Source organism: Protopterus annectens, chromosome 6.part0 (genome assembly GCF_019279795.1).
Source record: "Protopterus annectens isolate FY-2018-M chromosome 6.part0, PAN1.0, whole genome shotgun sequence".
In the NCBI taxonomy this organism is placed as follows: domain Eukaryota; kingdom Metazoa; phylum Chordata; order Ceratodontiformes; family Protopteridae; genus Protopterus; species Protopterus annectens.
Window position 1 is genome coordinate 755,092,135 of NC_056737.1, and position 12,781 is coordinate 755,104,915.

Genomic DNA, 12,781 nt, shown 5'->3' on the forward strand with positions numbered 1-12,781 from the left:
ATTTGCATACAATAAATTTATTGATCTGTCCCCTCTGACCTGTTTGCTAATGAAGTCCATCACCAGTAGAAACAACAGGGGGCTCAGTGCTTAACGCTGATACACCCACTCCCACTGGGATCCCCTCTCTGAGTCTAAACAGTGTAAGCATTTGTGTCATTTTGTCCTTATACATCCATCCATCCACAACCCTTTTACCATTTTTCCATACAAGGCTGGAGTGTCATGTCAATGTTTCTAGGGACTTCTAGGGACTTCTAACCATTGCAAGAGCACCACATCAGTTTTGTACCTTTTCTTATCCTTTCTCCATGACAATAAATGTCCAGATGGACTATTTTTTCATCTCTAGCTTCTTCTCAGCTGTATGTCTCACTGCAAATATTAGGTTGATTATGGTACATCCTGATGTGAATTCAAACCGGTCATCTCCCATCTTACTTTCTACTACTGTACATATTCATTTATCAATTACTGTCTCCAGAACTTTCAAACAGTGTGGCAGGAGTTTGATACCTCTAAACCACCTGCTGTTGTGAATACCCCCTTTGTTCTTGTACACCAGCACCAGAATGCTTGCTCTCCAGTCATATGGGATGCACTACTTTCTCTCTCTCCATACTTCTATGAGTATCATCTCAATCCATTTCTGCCCTAAGTCACCCAACAACTTGATCATATCTGCCGTGACCTAGTTTTATGCTTTCACTAACCTAATATTCCTCAGTGCTTCTTTTACTTCTTCTAGGATGGGCTCCTTTTGTTCTTTCATTGCAGGCTATGCCTGTAGATGCACAGCTTCAGTGGGGTTTTCTTCATTTGGAAGCTGCAGGAAGTACTCTTTCCATCTCCCTTTGATGTCCTGTCGACTGTTGAGCAAGTTGTTATTGGTATCACTTATGAAGCTTGTCTAATGACTATCACTTTATCATTCTGTACTTGCCGTGCAGCTTGATAGTTAGTGCCATCTGCCAACTCACTTTCCAGAGGTAGAGTGCCTCTGATAACCTGTTCTTTGCTATTGCAACTGCTCTCTTAGCTCTTTGTCAGCCAACCAGTAGTCCTTCTTATCCTGGTTCTCCTTTCCTATCTCCTACTTCTTCCTGTAGTCCTTCTTTCTTTTGATGACTTCCTATACTTCTGCACTCCTCCACCAGCTTTCCTTATGCACCTTATTTCCATACCTGGATGGCACATATATAGTTCTCATACATGCCATTCCTCTCTAACTTCACCTATTTTCACTTCTTCCTATGGTGCTAGGATTCCGGGTATTTCCTTTGAACTCTTTTTTTTCCCTTCAGTCAGCTTCCAGGTCTTCAGCCTAGTCTCTGTTGACCTTGGAGCCTTAGCTGACCACTGCTTGCAGGTGATTATGGCAACCAGTGGTTTAGGCTATAGGATGACTATTTTACTGGGGTTGGCATTGCAATTACTGATTCTACCCCAACACTCTTTCTTTACTAGATGAAAGTCTACCTGAGCTGCTTGTTGACCATTCTTATATGTGATTTTGTGACTGCCTGTCTTGCTCACCCATGTGTTGGCCACCATCAAGCCATTTGCCAGACAGAAATCTTGACCAGCTTTTCCTTCTTTATTCCTGTTGCCCAACCAATGTGGACACGGGCATTCTTCAAATCCTCTTCTGTCTGTACTGATATGTACTGCCAGCTCCCCCATTATCAATATCAACTCATATTGTCCTGCTTATATAGTAGGTTCAGAAAATCCTGCCTGAATGTACTGTTTTCCTCACTATCACAACCCTGCTGTGGGCATAGGCTGAGATTATGAATAGTGCCCTAGCCTTACAGTGGAACCTGATTGCCATGAGTCTGCCACTAATTCTGATGGCAACTCCTTACTATATTTTGAAGCCTGTCACTCACTACAGCTTCTCCACCATTTTTAAACTGTCCTACACTTAAATAGTAGAATCTGGATCCCAAATCAAGGGTAGCTTTGCTGCACTGCCTTTCCATCTTGTCTCTTGAATGTAGATATTACAGCCTCCTCACTATCATGCCATCCATATCCAAGCATTTATTCTCCATGAATGTTAATTCTTGTTTTATCAGCCACAAAAATGGATTTTGGTTTCATTATTCTAAAGTAGAAGTAGGTTTCCTAAATTCTAGAGGTTCAGTTCAGAAAGCCCATGTCCTGCTTTCCATTTCATTTTGTAAAATATTGTCAACTTTCTTTTTCCACAGTAAGTCATATTAATTTTGTGCTATTCTTGATCCTGATGTCACATTCATTGTGACTAAATTAAATAGCTATACTGCATTTTAAAGGTATTTAGAATAAGAATCCATAATTTCAGTTAATTGAATATGTATCTGCTACTTGCTGCTCTTATAGCAGAGTAACTATTTATTTTATATACCTGTGTTGGCAAACATTTCCTGCTTTACAAAATGTGAAAGTTCTGAGCACCATCTATTGTTTGAAAATATTTGTTAATTAAAACATTTCCAGTAAAAATGAATCAAGAAAAAGTCCTAATTCCGTTTCATAATAATATTACTGAATCATGCTCATAGTCTGGAAACCTTCTTATTTGTCTTTCCACATAAAATGTAGTACAATACTGCTAGTCATGTTAGCCCACCTATAGCAAACAGCAAATTCACATTGGCTCATGTCATGAGCTCTAAAAATGGAAGGATACTGCTCCACATGTCTGATGAACATTTAACTCATTCCCTCCAATAGAATTGTTTTGAGCTTCTGTGCTAACTTCCAATGGGTATGACCCAAGCATTTAAAAAAATGAAGTTATCACCTCACAAGTCAAACAAATGTTCATAACTCTAGAACCATAAGTGTTACTAGAAGCTATAAATGGTAAATTATTCAGCACAAAAAAATCTCTACAATAGTTGCATTTATTCAACTCTAGGACGTAAACTGGATTTATAAGCCGCAATAAACAGTAATTATTAATTATTGTAATGTCTTATAAACAGCTTATGATGTCAGTAATCATTCAAGCAACACACATACTATATGCAACATTTTCTTCATAGAGCTGAGAGCTGTCATATGAAGCCAAACAATTCTGAATGTGGTCTTTGATTGTTGAGCTATTTAGAGAAATAAATACATTACAATAAAAATAAATAGTATACAAATAATATGCAATTTCTGTTTAGCTCATTAGACATTTACCATCATGTAAGCTTTAACATGAAATCTAATAAATTTTATCTAACATGGTTTTGCAATTATCAATGCAAAAATTAAGAAGTAATATATGATATCTATAGCTGCCGGGAAGATATAGCTGCAGAAATGCCTGCAAGCATCACTAGGTTGTAATGAATTAACATGGTCTGTTTTACCCTTTCCTGGGACTGCCAATATCTAAAGACAAGGGAGGGTGGTTTATGCCAGTATACAAGTAGCAGAATAACACATTTCCTTTTGATAACTGTGCTCAGATTATACTCAGTCCTCATCAATATTTTACTTTTTTTCTCTTTTGTGCACAGATAGTAGCTGCAATAATGGCAATCACAGGAATTGTAATGATGGCATATGCAGATGGTTTCCACGGAGATTCAATTATTGGTGTAGCACTTGCTGTGGGATCAGCGTCTACATCTGCAATGTATAAGGTATGTGCTGGTGTCTACACTTTTATCAAGTAAACCAAATAAATATACATATGGTGATCTCAAAATAATCTAATCTTACTTCTTATCACAGCACAATCCTTTTTAGGATACAGAATTGTTTAAAAACAAGATGCCACAGATGACCCTGGTACAAATAGTGGACTGGGTGTTTGTAGGAAATAGGCAGAGAGGTATGTGAGTGAATGGCTATTGTTGGCTCACCCACCTAAACTGGAGGACAATGGATCTAGCTCACCAACTGGATACTACAGAATGAGAGCACTGGGTGCTACAGCCACAGAGTACGTCCCTAAAGAACATAAGCCATCCTGGTACAGAAGCATGTAGTGCAGGATTAAGCAATGGAGGTGTGCTCCTTGCAGCAGCAGCAGCATGCAACATGCAGTGGAGCTTAGAGACCCATTAAGGAGGAGGCGGGGGAGGGGGTGCTTCTCCAGGGAGCTTAGGCTGACCAGCAGGACCAGCAAGCTGGCCTGCTCCCAAGCATCCAGTTCTTGCTACCAGGGAAATGAAAGGGCTGGATGGCTTTTGTTCAGCTCTCACTTCCTCAAAATAAATGGACTGATTGGATGCAGGTAGGGGCATCAGGCTAGGTCTGATGGAGATGCAAAAAAAAAATACAAATCAGATTACTGATGTATTCTAAATAATATCATAGAAGTACCTCAGTTATGTACACGTTGATTTACAAATCATCATATTAAAACATACATGTGCAAATCTGAAAATAAATGACTATAATTTATGATGAATAGTTCTAAGGAAAGTGGATACAGCATTGTATAAAATGTCAAGTAAGGGGTCAGTGTACATGGAACCAAACTGGAGAAGCAGTAACTGTGAAACAGTGACACTAAAGTCAGTAAAATCATTTAAGGAGCAGGCATATCATAAACTTAAGATTTATGAACTTTTAAAGTGCACATGTTCCAACAGCGCCAGTACATATTCCATACATATGAGTGTGTGTGTGTGTGTGTGTGTGTGTGTGTGTGTGTGTGTGTGTGTGTGTGTGTGTGTGTGTGTGTGTGTATATATATATATATACACACACACACACACACACACACACACACACACATATATATATATATACACACACACACACACACACACACACACACACACACACACACACACACACACACACACACACACACATTAACTCCAAGATCGTACAAACATGAGGTAAGGGCATATTCTCTAAACTTGGTGACTCTGCAGCTGTGCAGTCTCTGACATCTATCAACCAGCTGTTTAGCTGATCATATGTAGTCAGCTAAACAATTATTGAACAAGCTCACATTTAACACTCTGCAGGGAATCCCCTGGATAGATAGATAGATAGATAGATAGATAGATAGATAGATAGATAGATAGATAGATAGATAGATAGATAGAGAGAGATAGATAGATAGATAGATAGATAGATAGATAGATAGATAGATAGATAGATAGATAGATAGATAGCTATTTATATAACTTTGTGTGCAATGCAGTATGTTCAGTTCATCAACATGTTTGCACTGGTGTGAGTAAACACTAAATGCATAATAATCTGACTGCTCATTTGTTCAACTATATTATAGTCAAATATTTGTGTGAGTGGAATTTTGTGCTCAGCTAGTTGAAAGTAAGTGAGCATGTTTTTTTTGGAGGGGGTCATTCCTTTTATAGAGAGTAGAGAACGTATTGCCAGGAAATGACTGCTATCACAAAGTTTCAGTGTGCATTGGCAGTAATTCCTGTCTTCATGGATGTTTCTCTCTTCTTCAGATTGGTACAACCACAAAGTTGGTATATTTAAGTCTTGGGGGTGTGGAGGGTTTGCACCCACATTGGGAGTGAAAATTATCTTTCTCCCCACATCACCCTAATCATGAGAACTAACCCTAGTCCTCCCTGTGCTACTGCCTCTAACTACAACCCTACACATTACCTTATACAAAAATCCTTTCCCTAACTGTCCCACTACACAAGACATCACACACAGACACATACACAGACACACACACAGACACACACAGACACAAACGCGCGCACACACACACACACACACACACACACACACACACACACACACACACACACACACACACATACACACACCATTATACACCACCACAGACACTGTGACACACATGCAGCATTAAATCTGCACCTTCTGTTAGCCTATTTTTAAACCACAAACCCTCACACAGACACTCCCACCCCAGTGCAGGAACCTTTTTATAGACATGTTGGCACAGCAAACAACTCCACTTATAACTGCAAGCACATCCACAGCAAATATTTCTACTTTTGGAATCTCGAGCAATTTATAGTAAAATACACATTTTGGCAGAATGAACTGTAACTGTATATGTACACTTCATTTGTTCGAACTTTCAAATGTTTGAAACTCATATGGCCGACACCATATGAGCGAACATTTGAAAGGCCAAAAAATGATAGCGGAGATCCTGCTACAGTGCGGGACTGGCAGATTCCCCTTTCCTGTAATGTAGTGTGATCTCGGAGTGAGAATATTTAAGTAGCGGGGGTGTGGGGGGTGCAGGGGGGGCAATAACACAGTTTTACTGTGTTTACAGGTAGGTAAATGGTGCTATTTCAAGATGTCGGTCTTTCGGAATGTCGATCATATGGTGTCGGCCATATGAAAGTCGGCATTCTGAACGGTCGACATTCTGAAGTAGACCCACATATATATATATATATATATATATATATATATATATATATATATATATATATATTTTTTTTTTTTTTGATATATATATATATATATTGAGATATATATATATATATATATATATATATATATATATATATATATATATATATATATATTTATATATAAGAAGATATACAGCAGATGCTTTATGCTACTTCAATTTCTGGTTTATATTCTTTTAAAGATTTTTTTTATATTGAAGAACATAATAACTATGTCTAGAGCAAATTAACATGAACAAAATTTAAAAGAGGAAGACTAATGCTTTGAGGTCAATGAGAATTAGTCAGAAAATCGAGTATTGAAGTAAACAGAAACAGGGAATTAGAGCTGATAGAGTCGTTTACAGTTAATTATTGATCCCCAATGTGTTATTTATGTTCCATTAAATGTAATGTTATAAAACTGTTCCTGGAGTTATTAATAGTGTTTTTACTATGCTGTATACATCACATTACAATATTTAAATGATGTTCATATCATGACAGATCAGTATACAGATATTCAAAAGAAAGATGTAAGGCCTGGTACTTTCAAATAGTTTTATTTCAGCCCAGGCAACAGGATGAAATAAATGTATAAATACAGTACAGGTAAGTGTGAGGGACTAGGACCAAACAAAATGAGAAGCAGAGGTGAGTAACCCTCTTTGTATACAGGAATGCAGCAAGATAATCAGTTATCTGTTGTCTGATGTTGCAACTACAAGGATCATTTTATTTAGTTCACACCACAGCATTTTAAGTTATACAAAACTCTTGAATACAGTTAAATTTTTTGCAAGTGCTGCATCTAATTCTGCATTTATTCTACTTCATTTACATTTGTTATCGTAAAAGTCAGGATACCAGCAATACTAACATCGTACTGGTTGAGTATAATTAATGTGATCACCATGCTGGGACTCAGAATCCTGACGCTATAAATCTTGAATGATGACAAGCATTTTTTCACACGGTTCAACTGTGATTCTCGTAAGAAATGTGTCGAATGGTAATGACAGTAATGAGTTTACACTGCATGCATGCAAACATTTACTGAATACAGAGGCTTACGTTCAGGTATCCAGTCACAATCAAGCTGCTGTATGTTCAAGCCTCAGATGTCAAGAAATTCAGATTGAGATTGGAGTAAAGCAAAGCTTGAGAAGTGAGCATTGACATCTGTGTTAAGAAAGTACAACTGAATTAGATCAAATCATAATTCTTTAAAACATGGAGTCTTATTTGCTCTAATATATCGTGAAAGAAAAAAAATGGTAGGACCATGAAGTGTTGTACAGGTTTGAAAGGTATAAAAAAAGTCAGAACGTATGTGTTCTGCTGCTGTAAAAATGGCTTTAAAAGCTGTTAGATATTTCACTATGCCACATTTTTTTTCAGTTTGCAGATTTTAAAGTTTCCAAAGTACTTGAATATATTCTGTTTTGGCTGCTGTTAAAGCAGCAGTGTGAGACTAGCGCTAACAATGCTAAAAAGTACTTAACAAAGTTGTCATTTTCCCAAACTCTGAATATATTTCATGGACCTTCATGTACGACAATAGTTTAATATAGTGTTGATTTATTTTTAAATAATCTTAAAAGCATGTCCTTATAAGTTTAAGTTTAGAAACATAAAACAACTTTCTTTGACTTTTCCTGGTGATGAATGACAAGCTGGTTATATGTGGTTATGTCTAATGTCCTTTTCTTCTTTTAACTTTCAGGTCTTGTTTAAGATGTTTCTAGGAAGTGCAAATTTTGGCGAAGCTGCACATTTTTTTTCTACACTGGGCTTTTTCAATTTAATTTTTATTTCCAGTGCACCAATCATACTTTATTTCACCAAAGTGGAACACTGGTCATCATTTACTGCACTCCCGTGGGGCTACCTCTGTGGAATGGCCGGTCTTTGGTTAGGTATGTGATTTGGTGCTTTTACTTCTTACTTCAAAAGGACAAATACAACAAATGTAAATATAATGAAAACAATTTCAAATCCCTGAAAGTTAAAAGAACATGGGCAGATAAGTGAAACTTCCTTGCAGTATCAATATAATTATGTTTAAACATTGTAGAGGGCTCCATTTTTAACAGTAATGGAATTATAATTAATTAATTTCCATCATCTAGTTATTACTGCACATAATTAATTTTGAAAAACTATTGTACCTACCCATGCTGTGACTACTATGGTATAGTCAAACTGGTCCAATATATGCAAACAATGCTTTTTCTTCATTTGGTTGTAGTTTGTGCACACTGAACCAGTTTGACTGCAAGTTTTTGTTTGGTTAAATGAACAGATTTATTAAGATAAAAATGGGATGAAAATGGGACATAGACACATTTAAACACTTTATTACTCAACTGTAAGTAAAGAGTAGCCTGTATGTTTTCCTTTCTTAGAATTCTTTCTTGCACTAACTTTGTGTATGGCCATATACAGAGCCAGTTATATATTGGCACTGTAATACCACATCTTAGTACCCTGACTACACAATACCACCTGTTCACTAAATGAATGCATTTGTCTCACTTCCCATACTGTGTGCATATTCATTCTGACATGCCTCGCATCCTCACAATCAGTGTGACAGTAGCCTTAAAGGATTGCAATTTATGTGCTCACCTGTTGCATTTGATTATAACATGCTATTGTGTGTTTTATGCTTAAATAATTTCTGATAGAAAATTGGGACTAGTAAGACTAACAGAAAATATTCATGACCTATATTAGTGAAGTAATATTTTGAGATCTTTGGCTTTATAGGCACTAACTTAACAGGAATTCTGCACTGAATAACGTAAGGCTGATATCCTTTTCATGTCTTGCTTGTCATTACATTCGACACAAAACCTACATATACAGACACATATGTGTATATACATGCACACACACACACACACACACACACACACACACACACACACACACACACACACACACACACACACACACACACACACACACACACACACACACACACACACACACACACACACACACACACACGCACGCACACACCCACACATGCACGCACACACACACACACACACACACACACACACACACACACACACACACACACACACACACACACAGTCTCATACCACCTCCACACAATAAATGATCTTGATATGAATATGATTCTTGATCTTGTATGGGGTATGTACACAGTTTGTGGCAATGCTACTAAGACAGAAAACAAGGGTAGTTCTTAAATTTGTGCTAGCTGATTTATTTGGCCTAGGTCACAGCAGTGAAGGTGTGATTACCTAACATGACCTAATTCTGAAGAATCTATCTGCCTGGCTTTGGGGTACAAAAGGATGAAGCCCTGACTGCAGTCCAGCTGACAGGGTTCAGTTAGTGGCCCAAGAACCGATAGGTCCAGGCAGAAAGGGGGAAGGAGTGAAGAGATGTAGCCTGTTGTCCTCTCCGCCAAGGGGTGGGAGAGAGGATGTGTACCCTTGACAGCACACTGGGTGGTGCAAGTCTCCTAATGAAAACCATGGAATTCATCAATTGTGCCATACAGGGAGGAGCAACCCTCCCTTTTGTGGGATTGCCCCATGCTGGTGTAAATGACTTGAGACATACCTCCCTGGACTACATGAAAAGAGACATAGAGGAGCTCTCTGATCATGTAGCCCAGGCCGGTATGACACTGACCCTGAGTAGCATCTTGCCCTCACCTAAAACGATGCCACAGTATAGAGACAAAATTATTAACTTCAACAATTGGCTAAGCTACTGGTGTCATTCAAAGGGGATCCAGTGTCTGTCAGCCTGGGATGACATGCTAGACAAGCCACGCTGCTTCGCCAGGGATGGCTTGCACCTGTCACCCCTGGGCTTTCGAATACTGGCCAAGGCTCTTGCCACCCCCATAGTGCCTTTTTTAGGCAAGGCTCAAAAGACAAACTCACCTCCTTAGACAATACAAAGAATAAAAAACTAAGGGTAATGCTACTCAACGCCAGAAGTCTAAACCTAAAGATGCACACACTCAAGGCACTCCTCAGTATGGAGCAAATCGACATCTGTGCAGTGACAGAAACCTGGTTCAAGGCTCCTGAGAGCACCCCAGTATTGCCAGGATTCAACTCATATCATACTTTTCGGCCACAAAACTTGGACAATAGCACCAAGGGAGGGGGTGTATCCATCTTCATCAAGGACACCCACATCTCCAGATTAGTGGCATTGCATGAAACATTGGAAACAATTCATGTGCAACTAACAGTGGGCAAAACTGCCTTCCAGGTCATAGCCTGCTATAGATCACCCTCTCTGTCTCAAGACCCACACGCAGCCTTCCTGAGAACACTAGAGAATATGAAGATCCTACCAAACACCATAATATTGGGGGACTTCAACTACCCAAACATCGACTGGGTAAACTACTCGAGTCCAAACTCATTTGCCCAACGGTTTCTAGAATTCATCAACTCAAATGCTATGGAACAACTAGTCACTGTTCCTACAAGAGGGGAAAATACATTAGACCTAGTCATTACAAACAGAGGGGATCAATGTTCCACACCGAAGGTAAATCCCTCGTTGGTGAGATCGGACCTCAAACTGATCACAATGGACATCCACATCCCAACCTCACACCCAGCCAAGGAAACCACAGTGAAAAACCTCTCAAAAACAAACTACACTCTCCTCAAGACAGAAGTAGGAAGCTTCAAAGCCCCTGAGAAATTGAAAAATGTTACCCAAACCGCAGAATCCTATACGAACACACTCTATATGCACCTACAGGAATTCATGGATTGTGCCATCCCAAGTAAAACCAAGGCTCACTCCTCCAAAAATAGGAGACCAGTCTGGTGGACCCCAGCCATAAACAAGCTATACATCAAAAGGAGGAGACTACTACATAACAGGGCCAAAACCCTAAAAGGGAAGGCAACCCTGATCAGTATTAGCAAGAAACTTCGCTCCACCATAAAAGCCTCAAAGGCAAACCTCGAAAGAAAAATTGCCAAAGACTCCAAAGATAATCACAAGGCATTCTTCAGTTACGTCAGGAACCTGGGAGGAAACACCCAGATCTGCTCATAGCTAGTACAAAATGGCACAAAATACACGGAACTGACTGACATTGCCAACATTCTGGCTGACAGGTTCAGTGCAAATTTTACCCCCCCCCTTCCCCCCGAAAGGGCCTGTATCTATCCCGGATAAATGTAGTTCCCCAGATATCTCAGACACACAGGTAAAAGCAGCCCTCTCCAAAGCTAGAAACACAGCGTCTATGGGACCGGACAGAATACCGGGCTGTGTTCTGCATGAGCTCTAGGAAGAACTAAACCCCCACTTAAATTCACTATTCCAACTCAGCCTTAAAACAGGTTATGTACCCAAGGAATGGCGTACAGCAATAGTGATCCCTCTCCACAAGGGTGACCCCACAACAGATCCTGGGAACTATCGCCCCATAAGTCTGACTAGCCTAATTTACAAGGCTACAGAGTGTATCATTATGGATCTCATAAACAAAGACATCGGGAACCTCCAGACACTGGACCCTACCCAGTTCGGTTTTGTTAAAGGCAGATCATGCCTCCTAAACCTGGTTGACTTTTTTGAAACAGTCACCAAAGCCATAGATGAGGGTAAGGCAGTCCACACTGCCTATCTGGACCTCGCTAAGGCCTTCGACACAATACCTCACTCTGGAATCATAAACAAACTAACCAGCTTAAACATCAACCCATATGTCACAAGATGGGTTGCAAACTGGCTTACAGATAGAACGCACATGGTCAGAGTTGGAAGTGCCATGTCCGACTCTAAACCTGTTACAAGTGGAATCCCACAGGGCTCAGTCCTGGGGCCCTTTTTGTTCGGTATATACTTCTCTGAAGTACAGGCCAGCACAAAAGGACTGTGGCTTATCAAGTTCGCTGATGATTGCAAACTAGGAGCCATAATAGACTCCCCAGCTGACACAAGCATTCTCCAAAAGGGTCTTATGGAGACAGATGCCTGGTGTCAGAGCCACGGCCTCAAGCTTAACGCAAAAAAATGCATAGTCATCCCCTTTGGGAAAAACAAGGTGCCCACTAATTACCACATAGGAGGTAACCCACTAAGTACAGAAGAAGTAATTAGAGATCTGGGGATCCAGGTTGATAGTAACCTCTCCTTTGACAATCACATTGCCAAAATAGTCAGAAAATCCTTCTATATTGCCCATCATATAACTAAAGGGTTCTCGTCTAGATCTAGAGAGGTCATTGGGCCCCTATACTCATCCACTCATCAGACCCATAATAGAGTACAATGCCCCATTTGGAATGTACCTTACCCGGCACCTGCAGCAGCTGGAGAGACCCCAAAAGTTCCTTACCAAAAGGCTCATGGGCCTCAAACAGTTGCCCTGTGCAACTAGGCTAAAGAAA

General features: G+C 39.5%; 1 protein-coding gene across 1 annotated transcript in view; it reads left to right on the forward strand.

Annotated features, from left to right (window-relative positions):
• SLC35F4 (solute carrier family 35 member F4) overlaps positions 1-12,781 on the forward strand; it is a 638,863-nt gene that overhangs the window by 396,051 nt on the left and 230,031 nt on the right. The window contains exons 4-5 of the mRNA XM_044074433.1: positions 3,501-3,626; positions 8,089-8,281. Coding sequence (XP_043930368.1) covers positions 3,501-3,626; positions 8,089-8,281 — 319 coding nt within the window. The remainder of the gene's footprint in view (positions 1-3,500; positions 3,627-8,088; positions 8,282-12,781) is intronic.